Raw genomic sequence first — 15,347 nt, 5'->3', positions numbered from 1 at the left:
CCAACGCCACCAACCGCCAGCAGCGCAGGGCCCTTTTCAGCCATGGCTGCGGGAGGCGCCGCCCTGGGCAGCGAGGGGCCCCTCGTTTCCCCCGGGGCACGCGCCACTCGGGGTGACCCGACCGTCGGGCGCTAGCGCCGTGATCCCTTCCTCAGGCCCGCCCGCCTCAGCCAACGCGGCCAGGCCCAGCCCAGGCCCTGCTCCGCTTCTTCCCGCCCAGCCCAGCGGGACCCGCCCCCGCCGTCACAGGCGGTGCCCCTCCCCACAGGGAACCCTCCTCCTCCTCCTCCTGGGCCAGGCCGGGTTCCGCCGGCGGAGCCGGGCTGGGGGGCGGGGTTGCAGTCGGAGGCTCGCAGCGGAAGGAGCCCATGGAGGACACTGACTACTTCGGCAGCAGCGCGGCGGAGTGGGGGGACGATGCGGACGGAGGGGGGGTGAGAGGCGGGGGGGTCAGAACCGGAGTTTGGAGGGGGTGCGGGGGGAAGGGCGAGCCGGGGGGGTAGAGGAGGGGGTGCAGTGTGAGGGGCCTTGGGCAGAACCGGAGATGGGGGGGAGAGAGAGGAGGGGGTGCAGTGGGGGGCGGAGGAAGGGGTGTGGAGCAGAACCGGAGTTTGGAGGGGGCGCGGGGGGAAGGGCGAGCCGGGGGGGGATAGAAGAGGGGGTGCAGTGTGGGGGGTGGAGGAAGGGGTGTGGAGCAGAACCGGAGATTGGAAGGGGCGCGGGGTGGAGCCTGGCTGAGGGGTTCTGGCTGCAGGTCCCTTCTGGAGGGGGAGCAGAGGCGGGAGTATTGGCTAGGGGGCTCCATCTCTCACCCGCACGCCCGCCCCACACACATTTGTATGAAGTTCCAGAGGCTGACTTTCCCCTTGTCCTGTCCCCACTGCTCCATCACCAAAGCAGCTTCTGTTGCACATAGCAACACAGGCTCTCTCCTGTTGCTATGCTGAGGGTGTGTTGTGCCCTCGGTGCTCCCCAAATGTGTCTGATTGCCTGCTTACTACTTGCTCACCCATTGGCATGGTCAAAGCAGGCACAGGGGTTCCCCTCTCTGATTTTCAGTAGTTTAAAAAATATATATTTTTGCCAATATTTAAAATAATCATGGTTTCCCCTGTGATATCAAAACCTGTCCCCTCCTGAGCCCCTGTCCTTTTTGGGATGAGCTCCAGGTAATCATGGTTGATCTTTAGATCCTGCCAGTCCTCCTTCACCTGGCAAATACTGTAAATGTGGGGTATATTTTAAAAAATCCTATTCTTGATGACTGCTTCTGGTGCCTGGATTTTTTCACAGTTGATGCTAAAAAAGTATAAAGGAAAGAGACAGGTCTTGCTCCAAGAGATTTATAATTGAATGCCCTGAGTCTACAGTTACAGTATTATTCTTATTTAAGGTTTGATTGTGCTCGCTTTCCTAAAAATACATGTTTCCCCCTAAAAATACATGTTTCCCCTAAATGTGGTAGGTGTTGAAGTAAACTCTGTTAAGAGGTTGTGCTTTCCGCTATAGAAGGCATTCGCTATAGGAAATCATGGTGTGTACGTGCACCTTTATGGGCAACAAGCAAGATATCTAAAATGTAATTAGCACAGTAGAAAAAAACAAATGTAAAAGAGAAATAACCACTCTGACTCTGTGTTTGTAAACAGCAGGATGATGAGTATGGAGAAGGAGAAGATGATGCTGAAGTCCAGCAAGAATGTTTGCATAAATTTTCCACTCGAGATTATATAATGGAGCCCTCTATATTTAACACTCTAAAAAGGTGAATATAAAAGATTTTGATATGTAATGATAATATGTTGCATGTAACTAAGAGTTTGAAAATGATACCTGAGCGCATTGTTCTGCCTTTACATAGGGGTGGAGTACTTTTTGTTTCTTCAGTTAATTTAGAAATAACTGCCCTCCCCCCCCCTTTTTTTTTTTTACCCCTTTGTCAGGTATTTCCAGGCAGGTGGCTCTCCAGAAAATGTTATCCAACTGCTGTCAGAGAATTATACTGCAGTGGCACAAACAGTAAATCTACTGGCCGAGTGGCTCATTCAAACAGGTACGCTACAGTGGTCTAACGGTGTCCTGTGGCTGTAGTTTTTCTTTATACATCAGAAACTTCTGAACTGTTGGCAGATATAACATTGATCATACCCAAAAGGTGGAAGATGTCCAAGTTGCCATTCTATACCTAAATATATGTCTAAACTCATTTTTTTGCCTTGAATCCCGATATACCTGATGAGAATATTTTTTTTAGTTCCACTTTTGTGTAATGATGTGGCAGCTGTCTAATAGAACACAATTGTACCCAAGGGATGAGTGAGGTAGTGTGGTGATGAACACTAAAATTGTAGTATGAAAGGAGCTATTGTATTTTAGACTTTCTGCTTTCTGTCTATTATTTTAATCCCATGTAAAGAGACTAGTGCTTAGGTAGTGTTGTGATAGATACTCTAGAAATACCTAACATCTTATTATAGCATAACATAATTAATGTTGATTTAACTACATTTTAGTTGCGGCCTGCTTTTTGTGGATCAGTTAAATATACAGTTTTGTAAATGTAGTTCTCAAAAGTACTGATTGAGATTGAAATTCTTTACTGTCAAACCTTCTGGGATTTCTGCAGCTCTGCCTCTTAAGGGGCAAGTTCACAGTGTAAATTTTGCTGGATCTTTGCCATGGTGTAATGAAGAGGTGAAATCTACATCTTGGTAGATTCAAATGTAACTAGTATGAAAAGAATACATGCACACTGTTGGAAATGTCTTAAATCACTGCAGTCACAGTACAGATACTGGTTACTTCATTACACATTATTCAAAAGGATACAGTATGGTGTAGCATGTATTTGAATCTGTCATATGGGAAGCAGCTGTCTTTTAGTTTGTAGCCATGTAGGTTCACTGTCTATTCTCCATATGTTTTCTTGTGAGCACAGACAAGATATTGAAACGTACTTATCAGCCTATTTAGCTGTCTTGTAAACGTCAGTGTCCAGCTTGCTCACATGAGTGGACAAGTTGAGAAAAGGATTAGTGTAACCTGCACATGTGTGCGCCTGTGCAATACAGCTGGTAGGTCCGTGTTTAGGAAAGAGAAATCCTAAATCCTTCATATCTGATCTATTATTGCTTGATATTCCTATTTTGGGTTTTGAATACTGTCTCCCTTTTTGCCTTTTAATTAATTTGTTAGATGACTTCTGTTCTATTATTCTAATAGTCATGAGAAACTTCAAAGAGTTGCTACTACTCTGACAGTTTAGATTCCACCCAGTGACATTTCCTTCCTTGCAGGTGTTGAGCCGGTGCAGGTTCAGGAAACTGTAGAAAATCACTTGAAAAGTTTACTCATCAAACACTTTGACCCTCGGAAAGCAGATTCCATCTTTACAGAGGAAGGCGAGGTAATGCATAGAATACACATGGCCAAGTACAGACCAGCTGCTCAGTGGCCAGACTCAGGGTTGCAATTGTTGGACATAATGTCTCTGAGCTCAGCTTTATGAGATTGTATCTCTTTAGACCAAGGTAAATTTGGTCCTTGGATTCAAATACTGGGGAAGGAGGCTGTAGCTTCCTCTTTAATACTTTACTAAAACTAGCTCGCTGTTAAAATTACTCGGCATATCTGAGAAGCCCTGTAGGTTCACGTAGACAGTGGAAACTGCTCAATGCTGAATACATTTTATTTTGTTACAAGGTTCCAGTTAGCTAGTTCTCTCTCAAGACTCTTGAAATAATGCATGTAAACATTTTACCCTGGATAAGCTTAAGAAGTGGAATCTGTTGGATTCTGTAAATGTTTAGATTCAGGATTTTTATTGCACTGTTACAGCAGTGTTTCTTTCTGTCACTGTAATTTTTGCAGACTCCAGCCTGGCTTGAGCAAATGATAGCACATCCTACATGGAGAGATCTTTTTTACAAACTGGCTGAAGCCCATCCAGACTGCCTGATGCTTAATTTTACTGTCAAGGTAATCAATACTGGAGTCTAATAAACAGCTTATTACTGAAACGATGATTTCTAATTCTTCTTCCATTACATGCCAACTGTAACCTTCCCCAATCTCTGGACATTCATATTAAGACTATTTATTGTATTGTTAAGTCTGTGCATTTTAAGAGTCTATTTTCTATGGGAAGAATGTTGCAGACTGCACGTTGAAAATATTTTTCTTTTAATTTGACATAACTAAATCAAGGATCAAAGACAGTAATATACATGTGTGAATTTTAATAGTAATTTATTACATTTCATTTGTAGGCAATCTAAACCATCCTCATTATGACTGCCATGTGGTGGGACTTCTTTAAAGTGAACTTGGTGTTTATGAAATATAATGTATTGAAATCTATAGCATTCTGGTTAGGTGAAGAGCAGGTATTTGTACAGATATCCTCAGTACAAGCTTCACCACATTGTACCTCACCCTATTTTTAGAAGGATCACTAAGTGTCAGGTGACCCATTCTTGATTGCCTCCTTTAAACCACTTGCAAGGATGCCAACAGTTGTGGTGTATTTTTGTGATGTAAAGGGAGACTGACCATCAACCCATTTCATGTAGACTATAGAACAGCTGACCAATGGTTAATCTTTTTTTTGTAGTGTGTCAAGAAGTAGATAGTCTTCTGGCTTGCCTGTGCACACAGGCAAGCCAGGAGACGAACTGCTTCGTTAACTTGTTTTGTGTAAGGTTTTTACAGGTAATTTAGTGGTCCCAGATAGTGAAGAGAACACTTAATTAAGAAACTTAATTCAGTTCATGGTGATTCTTTTATTTTATATGAACTGCTTTAACTTTGCTTTAACAATTGATGACATTACCAAAACCCTTCACTGAGAAGGAATGGAAAGGCATTTTTTAATATTATGTGCTGGATGTTTTATCTCTCCCCCCCCCCCCCTTTTTCCTTTTCCCTGTACTTTCTGAAAGGAAAAGGAATGTTATATGACTTGGGTTTATCCACCTGTCCTGTTATCGTCATATTTTTCATTCAGTGTCTAGATGCTGACGATTATTTATTTGTATTACCTGGATTCCATGGAGAGTATGCAGAGACTCATTTAACATTCTGTGCAGTGTAGTTTCATCCAATCTTCCTAAAATGTGCTGAGATACAAAAATCATTTTGAGTGTTGTTTGTTGTTATAGCTTATATCTGATGCTGGTTATCAAGGGGAAATAACCAGTGTATCAACAGCATGTCAGCAATTAGAAGTCTTTTCTCGAGTGCTACGTACTTCTCTGGCTACAATTTTAGATGGAGGGGAAGAAAACCTTGAGAAGAACCTCCCAGAGTTTGCGGTAAGTGTCTTTTTACCTTTTGTCAAAAGGAATCTCTCTGCTTCCCTGGTGATGGTGTAGAAACTTCATCTCAGAACATTTTGAAGATACATTGGTTATGCAGTCTTGTTTATGGGCCCACAGAAAAAAATGTAGACCAAGAGTTATGCATCAAAAATAGCTTTTATACTGTTCAAAGTCTTGACCACCGGGGGTTGTATGGGCCGCTGAGATGACACTTTTTGAGGTTTATTAATCTGAATAATTTGAAGGTGCAGAAGTCTAGCAGGAATTTTAGAGCTCATTATGCTTTCAGCAGTCTCACCAGTGTCCTGATTGACATGCTGTCAGTTCACAGGGGGGTATCAGACCTGGCATAATTGTAGTGCTCTGGAAAATCTAGACCCAGAAGGATGTTGGTTATGATGCAGGTCCTCAAGGCAGCAACTCTTAGAAGTTCCTCAGCATCCAACAGTGTGCTTGGATTGAAGTGTTTGGGAAACTCCATTTGGGATTTGTGCATATCATTTTCTATTAATAATATGATAGACTTTATATGAATTTGTGTTGTCCAGGAGAGGACTGGGGAGTACAAGACGCACGTTTCTGGGGGAAAGTATGGGACTGGGAATTTGCTGATGTTGCTCTGTTACTAAATTAAACCTCATTCATTAGGGTTAACACCTTTGGGAACATTGTAGTAAAAATGCAGTTGTGTTTGTGTTGTGGCATTATATGTACCTTCCCTAGTAAGGAGTGGGGGGGGGCTAATATACTTCCTCCATTATCAACCCTTTGAAGTCACCCTCCTGCAGAGAAATAAATATACTAGTTCATATTGGATTCTTCAGGGACCAACGGACAAAGGAAATACTTCTGGATAAAAGCCTGGGGTTTAATCTGCATCAGGGCCGTCTTCCTGTTCCAGCAAATGGACAGGACCCCTGGTTCATGGAGGGTCCCAGTGCTTAGGGGAGGATTGGAAGGACTTAGTCTTATGAGGCCCCGGTAGGCCATGTCCTTGTTTTGAGCTGAAGCTCTGATGAACTTGTAACCATAAGGATGCCCCTAGGATGGGGTATTAAAAGACTGCACCTGCCAAAGCCCATGTGAGAGTTGGGATGAAATTCTGGTAATCTTATTAGTGTGTGTGTCTTTTATTGTTTTTAATAGGTATTCTCTTAAGAATAAAGTAGGCTTGCTTAGAAAGAACTGTGCGGTAACTTATCTCAAGCAATTATACTGTTATCCGTCCTGAAGAGAAAGCAAGCTGCTGTCCTAGGGCAACCTTTCTGTGCTAGGAATTGCAGAGTAAAGTCAAGGGAACTGTGCAGCCTGGCAATACCCCAATCAGAAGTAATAGAGACACATGTGTGCATCCAAGAGAGGCAACAGATGCGGAGCAGGATGTCTGAGGGTGGGTACCCTTGGTGTACCACTGAGGGGACATACAGATGCAGTTGCCCTGAACTGTGACAAGTGCATGTTCTTTTCTGTTAAATATTGTAGTGAGGTTTGGATAGCTTAATGCTAATTCATTCTCTAAATTTAGTGAGAGAAATACTGGACAACCATGAGAACTGGCAGTTGGGTGAAGGAGAGAGAATTCTAAGAAGCCTTTTATGTTGGGTAGTAAAGTGAAGCAGGAACTCTAGATCTAGCTTGTCCTGGAATAGCATCACATACAAGGATGTCATTCTGCACTGGATTTCCTATGGTATCACCTTTCCATTGACATTACATCTTACTCAGTTATTTAGCACCATAACTAACCCTTGCTGCTGCTATTAAGGCAATATATTTGTTGACGGGTGACCCAGATTTTTCAGATTGGCGAATAACCTCTCCCTGACTGTGTTTACAGAAAATGGTTTGCCATGGAGAACACACATATCTCTTTGCTCAGTCTATGATGTCCATATTAGCCCAAGAAGAGCAAGGTGGGTCTGCTGTGCACAGGATTGCTCAGGAGGTTCAGCGATTTGCTCACGAGAAGTAAGTCCTTGTTAATTTTTCTTTCTCACACGAGCAGAATTTCACTGGTAACAGTATGGTAAGCCACAAAATGTCACCTTTGCCCATTCTTGATTGAAATAGAGAATTCCTAAATTTCTTCATCCTGCTCCTAGTAGGATAAAGCTGCGCAGTAAGAGCTGCTCAGGTGTGGTCAATAAACAAATATCTACAGAGCCACACACGAGCCCTTTTTCCTTCGTTGGGATACCTGAATTCGCCATTCTGACAGAATTAAGTAATGTCGATGTTCTGACTGTGTAAAAACTGGTTAAAATATCCTATGTAAATCTTTTATTTCCTACGGTAGCCACATTGGTATTATCTGACTGAGGAAAGGGCTCAGTCTTTAAGGCTGTCTTCTGCACACTAGGTGACAAACACTGATTATTCTATCAATATGTTTCTGAGGCTAAAATTAACATGTTTCAGTTTCTTTATAAGAAAAATATAATGCCCATGTGTGTCTTGCTCTCTACCAAGAGGCCACGATGCTAGTCAGATCACTCTAGCCCTGGGTACTGCAGCCTCCTATCCTCGAGCATGTCAAGCGCTTGGTGCCATGTTATCCAAAGGAGCTCTGAATCCAGCAGACATCACAGTCCTGTTCAAAATGTTTACAAGCATGGACCCACCTCCAGTAGAACTGGTTCGTAGTTACCTCTTTATACCGTTAAGTTTTTCTTTTTATTTCTGTGACATAAGCATCTCAAGGCCTTACTCAGGGCTTCAGGCCCCATCGTGCAAGGTGCTGTACAAACACCAAAATAAGATGCAGATACAGACTAACACGGCTGCTACTCTGAAACCAAAATAAGAGAGAGTTATAAGTGCTGCCACTTGCTAGCACTCAGTTACTCATTATGGAGACTCCTCTCATTAAGGGATACAGAAATGTGAACATGCTATTTGTAGCATCTAATTATGAATGCTTTTACAACACTTCCCCAAAGTTAAATATGGAAAAGATCTATTAGGTCAGAGTTTAAAAAGTGACTTATAATTTTGTGTCCCCAATCTGTTATGGGCACAGTTAATTACAGGTGCAGTTATACTGTTTAGATTTCTAACTACCTGATTATGTATAGAGTTCAAGTAATAAACAGGAAAATGTAGATATCTAAATAATATTGTCAGTACTAATTGTACCCTCCACTTTGTGCCAGCACTTTGATTTGAGCCCCTTTAAAAATATGACCCATTAAACCATCTGGTCTATCACTCAGCAGATAATGCATTATTGTATCCTATTCTGTGTGTGTACACAAGATCCAGATATTTATTTGGTGCTTTTTAATCTGTTGCACTAATGAAACCCTGTGTTTCCTTCACAGATTCGAGTACCTGCCTTTCTGGACCTTTTCATGCAGTCACTATTTAAGCCAGGTGCTAAGATCAATCAGGACCATAAACACAAATATATCCATATATTAGCATATGCAGCCAGTGTAGTGGAGACATGGAAAAAGGTAATATCAGATTCTTTGACTGTATAGAAGTTAAAGTTAATGCATTAATGTAAATATACTTAAGGAAAATCCAGGCTTGTTGTTTAAGTTCCATCATTGCTTAGGTCAGGGGTAGACAACCTATGGCACGCGTGCCGAAGGCGGCACGCGAGCTGATTTTCAGTGGCACTCACACTGCCCGGGTCCTAGCCACCGGTCAGGGGGTTCTGCATTTTAATTTAATTTTAAATTAAGCTTCTTAAACATTTTTAAAAACCTTATTTACTTTACATACAACAATAGTTTAGTTATATATTATAGACTTATAGAAAGAGACCTTCTAAAAATGTTAAAATGTATGACTGGCACGCAAAACCTTAAATTAGAGTGAATAAACGAAGAGTCGGCACCCCACTTCTGAAAGGTTGCCGACCCCTAGCTTAGGCTAAAATTGTGTGCACCTGATTTTTCGGGGGAGTTAATACCCCCAGCTCCACCTGAAAGAAATGGGAACTCCAGGTCTTCTGTAGATTAGGCCAGTAGAATAAAAGTTTGGAATTAGATGTTTGGGGCTTTTTGCCATTATTTCTTAGAGTAGCAATTGCAGGTCTGTGCTGTGCTAGAAAATCTGAACTCTCCTTTTAGAAGCAAATGAATTAATTTAAAATTATGAAAATAATCGTTTTAATAATGCAAGAGAAACATTCTTAGTACTTTACACTCATCTGTACTTCGGTCACTTCACAAATTATTTACAGATTTCAGCACTGAGAAAGGTAAAGCTATGTGAGACGTGTCATATAATAAATCTTTCCCTAAATAGCCAACAATTTCCTGTAAGTTCTCAAGTCTTGCATTCAGAGCTTAATTCTGAAATATTTTAGAACAAGAGAGTGAGCATAAACAAAGACGAGCTCAAATCGACTTCGAAAGCTGTTGAAACTGTTCACAATCTGTGCTGCAACGAAAACAAAGGAGCTTCAGAGCTGGTTGCAGAGCTGAGCACCCTCTATCAGTGCATCAGGTAGGTAGAAAGTCTGTTCCAGAGCTGAAACTCCTTTCTGTTAACAAGAAAGTACAATTTACATTGTAATAAAGGCAGCAAATAGTGCAAGCTGCAGCTAGCTCTGTGTTGTAATTCATAATGCTACACGTGTCCCTGGCTTCAGAAGATAGCTACTTAGATGTTGGCTTCTGTCTGTGTTTTCTTGCTTCTCTTTCCTTTCTGTATTATATGATGTAGCTGCACTGCAACCCTTGGGAGAACACACAGTATTTTTATGAAACGCCTTAATTCTTCAAAATTGCTGTTTATGGGAAGGTGTATTTCTCAGTAATAAGTCCTGACGTAATTGCTGTGTTCTGGATAGATAACTAGGCCCCAAAAGACCTTTTCTGGGAATGTTGAACTGGGAAGCTATTTCCATTTCTATTCACAGCTCACTCTTCCGGAGCAGTTGCTTCCTTGTGGGCAGTGTTAGGAGTATCATCATTCTGAGCATATATGTGAAAAAACTGTCTCATGGCCACATTTGCAAGGTGTAAGCAACATTGAGGCTTCAAATATACCTCATCAGGATCAGTCTGTAATCAAGCCGGCTTGGTCTACCTCCCATCTTATTACTCCGTTCCCCAAACTGAAATGTTCTGTACTGTAGAAGACTGTGCATTTGTACAGTTGGAAGGAGATGAGTCACATTGGAGTCACTTTTTCCTACCTAATGAATCTTTCTCAGCGCGCGTGCGCGCACACACACACTCTCTCTCTCTCTCTCTCTCTCTCTCTCCCTCCCCCCCTCTTCCCCCAAGTCTGAGACAGCTGATGTTGAATAGTCCGACTGGAACATTCTTGGGCCTGCTCAGCCTTACAGTAGATGACGTGGAGAAAGATCTTCTTGCCCACTGTGTATGGGACATACCATTCTCTGCTAAGGGAGCATCCTTGTGAAGGGAAAAGGAATTTCTCTAGGCTGAGCGTCTCCTTTTACTTTATCAGTGGAGCCTGTTGTGAACATGCTGGTAGCAGGAAGAGTATTTCTTTTTCTCTCTGAGTATTAATTCTAATCTAAGTTAAATATGAAACTTTCAGCTGATTGTAGGCAAGACTAAGACCAAACTTTAGGATGGAGTATCTAAAATCAGTTTGTCTAATGGAGCTTATTCTGTTTAGGTTTCCTGTGGTGGCAATGGGTGTATTAAAGTGGGTGGACTGGACAGTGTCAGAACCACGATATTTTCAGCTTCAGACTGATCACACTCCAGTGCATCTGGCATTACTAGATGAGGTAAGACCTTAAGGGATATGTTACTGGGTGGTGATGGTAATGGCAACGTTTAGGTTTGTGAGTGGAATGATTCTAAAGGCCTGATCCAAAGTCCATTGAAATCTCTCACTGGATTACATCAGTCAGTTACTGTAACCCAGTAAACTTACTGAGATGAATCCATTTCAGTACCCCAAGTTAACTGCTTGGTACTATGAGATGGGATTTCCTGAAGCAAATCTCACTGAGTTGGCAACTCTAGCCCGCAAAGGGATGAATAGCAGTTGTACACATCCAGTCCTGAAGAATTCTGTACTGAGCATTGGATCAATAACTGAAAATAAGGGTAAGCCTGCTCGAATAACTGTCTTTTGGAGTCACTCAGCCTCACCTCAGTCCCTGGAAAAATCATGGAGCAGGTCCTCAAGGAATCAATTATGAAACATTTAGAGGAGAGGAAAGTGATCAGGAACAGTCAGCATGGATTCACGAAGGGGAAGTCGTGCCTGACTAACCTAATTGCCTTCTATGATGAGATAACTGGCTCTGTGGATGAGGGGAAAGCAGTGGATGTGTTATTTCTTGACTTTAGCAAAGCTTTTGATACGGTCTCCCACAGTATTCTTGCCACCAAGTTAAAGAAGTATGGGCTGGATGAATGGACTGTAAGGTGGATAGAAAGCTGGCTAGATCGTCGGGCTCAACGGGTAGTGATCAATGGCTCCATGTCTAGTTGGCAGCCGGTTTCAAGTGGAGTGCCCCAAGGGTCGGTCCTGGGGCCGGTTTTGTTTAATATCTTTATTAATGATCTGGAGGATGGTGTGGACTGCACTCTCAGCAAGTTTGCAGATGACACTAAACTAGGAGGCGTGGTAGATACACTAGAGGGTAGGGATCGGATACAGAGGGACCTAGACAAATTAGAGGATTGGGCAGAAAAAAACCGATGAGGTTCAACAAGGACAAGTGCAGAGTCCTGCACTTAGGACGGAAGAATCCCATGCACTGCTACAGACTAGGGACCGAATGGCTAGGTAGCAGTTCTGCTGAAAAGGACCTAGGGGTCACAGTGGACGAGAAGCTGGATATGAGTCAACAGTGTGCTCTTGTTGCCAAGAAGGCTAACGGCATTTTGGGCTGTATAAGTAGGGGCATTGCCAGCAGATCGAGGAACGTGATTGTTCCCCTTTATTCGACATTGGTGAGGCCTCATCTGGAATACTGTGTCCAGTTTTGGGCCCCACACTACAAGAAGGATGTGGAAAAATTGGAAAGAGTCCAGCGGAGGGCAACAAAAATGATTAGGGGTCTGGAGCACATGACTTATGAGGAGAGGCTGAGAGAACTGGGATTGTTTAGTCTCCAGAAGAGAAGAATGAGGGGGGATTTGATAGCAGCCTTCAACTACCTGAAGGGGGGTTCCAAAGAGGATGGAGCTCGGCTGTTCTCAGTGGTGGCAGATGACAGAACAAGGAGCAATGGTCTCAAGTTGCAGTGGGGGAGGTCCAGGTTGGATATCAGGAAAAACTATTTCACTAGGAGGGTGGTGAAACACTGGAATGCGTTACCTAGGGAGGTGGTGGAGTCTCCTTCCTTGGAGGTTTTTAAGGCCCGGCTTGACAAAGCCCTGGCTGGGATGATTTAGCTGGGAATTGGTCCTGCTTTGAGCAGGGGGTTGGACTAGATGACCTCTTGAGGTCCCTTCCAACTCTGATATTCTATGATTCTATGATTTTTTTAAAGTAGAAGTACTGGTGACCTTAACACTACCTCATGTTTGCAGATCAGCACATGCCATCAGCTGCTTCACCCCCAAGTTCTGCAACTTCTTGTCAAGCTTTTTGAAACGGAACACTCCCAGCTTGATGTCATGGAACAGGTGATACTTAAAGGATTTGTTCTTTATGTTGCTCCTTATCTGTTAGGCTCATGATGACTGATCTTGCTGCACCAACATTCCCAGTGGAACTTGCTTCAAGAATATTATGTCGTCATAAAAAGTTACTTGACAGACTGAAATGATAAGTATGAACAATAACACCTTTTTTTAGGCGATTCTGATTCATATGCATGGCTTTTTTTCCTCTTGTCTTTTCAGCTGGAATTGAAGAAAACCCTTCTGGACAGAATGGTTCACTTACTCAGTCGGGGATATGTCTTACCTGTCGTCGGTTATATCCGCAAGTGTCTGGAGAAACTAGACACAGACATCTCACTCATTAGATACTTTGTTACTGAGGTCAGCTGCTCACTTTTATTCATGTAGCTCTTTTTGTTGGTTTTGCTTTGAAAAGGGACAACTAACACACAACCAGATGAGATTTAATATAGGTTTTATATCTGTTTGGATGAGACTATTGGTAGAAATTACTAACTGATGATTTTACAAATACCCGTACTTCAAGACACATCAGATTCTGAGAGAGATATTTAACACTGGATACTCACTAGGACATGGCATACTGTTTTCAGAGGACAGGAGTTCCCGTAGTGATCTAAATAGGTTTGTCTGCAACATCAGCAAGCTAGAGGCAGCACATGGCCGAAGCATGGCTGGAGACTAGAGGTGGCGTGAAAGAAATGTGAATTAGTAACATACCACCAGTTTGATTTAAGGGAGGAGGATAACACAAGTCAATTGTCTCTGCCAGTCACCAAACTGGAAAAGTAACCCACAGTTCTCTGTCTGACATCTCAGGTACTGGATGTGATTGCTCCTCCATATACCTCAGACTTTGTGCAGCTTTTCCTTCCAATCTTAGAGAATGAAAGCATTGCAGGCACTATTAAAACAGAAGGTGAACATGACCCTGTCACAGAATTCATAGGTAAGATGTTTGTTCCCTCCTCACTCCTTTATGTACGCTCTTACATTCTGAAGATAATATTTGTGGGAGGGGGATTACAGTTAATAGAATATATTATACAAGCACTATTGTGTTCATTCCAGTTTCCCTTTCCTCTTAAAGACCCATGTGGAGAGATTTTCCTTTAATCAGGGATGGCTAGATGGGACTTCCTTTGAAAGTCCTTCACCAGTGCTTCTAGAGAGGCTGCTGTATAGCAGAGCAAGTCCCTTCCTATTGCCTCCATAGCGCACTCACGCCTGAGAACAAAAAGGGTCAATCTGTTCCCTAGACTTTAACTTACTGAGTTGTCACAACCAATTATATTATGCAGACATTGCACATGAAAGCAGTTATAATTAAAACAGCGTGCTGAACAATTTTTTTAAATCTTTTTTTCTTTAAGCTCATTGCAAATCTAACTTCATTATGGTGAACTAAGGAAGCGATAAAACAAGAATGCAGAGCACCATGAATACTGAGGTTATGGACAATCACTTCTTTGCTATGCCCATCACCAGTAGGGTTCTCTAGTTGGATAATACAATGGCAGCCAACAAGGAAGAAGTGTAGAGATGCTTGCTGATTCATATTGCACAGTAACTTTGAACTTTATTCTGGAAGTCTTCTATTGCATCTTTGGGAAAGGGTCAATCCATACATGGATTAATACTTCAGGATATTTTTATTACAAAAATCAGTTTGCCAGCCTAAGAGCAGCATGAGAAATACAGTCATATTTCAAGGAATGTTTTTTGTTACTTTCACAGCTTGTAGGAGAGAGAGAGAGAGTGTGTGTGTGTGTGCGCATGCACACACTCTCTCCCTCGCCACTTTTCTAGTGACTGTAACCCTGAATGCTGCAGGCTTTTATCTTGTGATTTGATGAGCACACAGTTAGTCCTGTGCTGCGGAGAACCCAGGATGATTTTTCTCATCATTGCGTTCGACAGGTGAGTGTTCTTAATATCCTACAAAATTACCTTCTGAAAAACGACGTGTGTTATGGAACTCAAACTGAGTTGTAATAATCAAGGCTAGTTCTGTACTGATAGACAAATCCTGTGTGCAAGCAGCCTTGTTCAGAATTCTCTCCTTTTTTTTTTTTTTTTTTTTTTAAATAGATGTGTTAAACGTTACTGGTAAGTTTCATTACCATGTCACAGTTGGTACTGTAGCTAAATTATCTGAATATATCTAAACATTCTTGGTGTAGCTTTTTTTAATTACTTTAGCATTTACTAATTTAGTCTGGAGACAAGCAGTGGAAATAAACCATTGAGATTCTAATTTATATTTTTATAAACAGTACTTTGACAGAGACCTCTTTTATGCTTTATATGGTAGCCTGATTTTTTAAAACATAACTGTGTGGGGTGTTTTTTTGTTTTGTTATTTTGCACACAAACACATGCAGGAAAAAAATGGGGGCACAAGAAGCCAAACTTGCCATGCTATTTTAAGGAATGTTGATATCTATATGCC

The 15,347-nt window shown here is 42.1% G+C and overlaps 1 protein-coding gene across 1 annotated transcript; it reads left to right on the top strand.

Moving 5' to 3' along the window:
* The first annotated feature begins 278 nt into the window (after window positions 1–278).
* On the top strand, window positions 279–15,077 carry NELFCD (negative elongation factor complex member C/D). Its single transcript, XM_034787008.1, has 15 exons — window positions 279–434; window positions 1,650–1,765; window positions 1,944–2,053; window positions 3,297–3,406; window positions 3,871–3,978; window positions 5,160–5,312; window positions 7,156–7,286; window positions 7,788–7,953; window positions 8,639–8,773; window positions 9,637–9,776; window positions 10,923–11,037; window positions 12,800–12,895; window positions 13,115–13,255; window positions 13,715–13,844; window positions 14,269–15,077. Exons 1-15 carry the CDS (start codon window positions 369–371, stop codon window positions 14,301–14,303), a joined length of 1,752 nt encoding a protein of 583 aa, XP_034642899.1. The 5' UTR covers window positions 279–368; the 3' UTR covers window positions 14,304–15,077.
* The last annotated feature ends 270 nt before the right edge of the window (window positions 15,078–15,347 follow it).

Source organism: Trachemys scripta, chromosome 12 (assembly GCF_013100865.1).
Source record: "Trachemys scripta elegans isolate TJP31775 chromosome 12, CAS_Tse_1.0, whole genome shotgun sequence".
Classification (NCBI taxonomy): Eukaryota; Metazoa; Chordata; order Testudines; family Emydidae; genus Trachemys; species Trachemys scripta.
The sequence above is the reverse complement of the archived record's forward strand: the minus strand, read 5'-3'. Positions and strand labels throughout refer to the sequence as shown.

Coding starts and splice junctions, on each gene's coding strand:
- NELFCD (XM_034787008.1), top strand. CDS start 369: ATGGAGGACACTGACTACTTCGGCAGCAGCGCGGCGGAGTGGGGGGAC. Junction 3,407..3,870: donor TCTTTACAGAGGAAGGCGAG/GTAATGCATAGA, acceptor TAATTTTTGCAG/ACTCCAGCCTGGCTTGAGCA. Junction 8,774..9,636: donor TAGTGGAGACATGGAAAAAG/GTAATATCAGAT, acceptor GAAATATTTTAG/AACAAGAGAGTGAGCATAAA.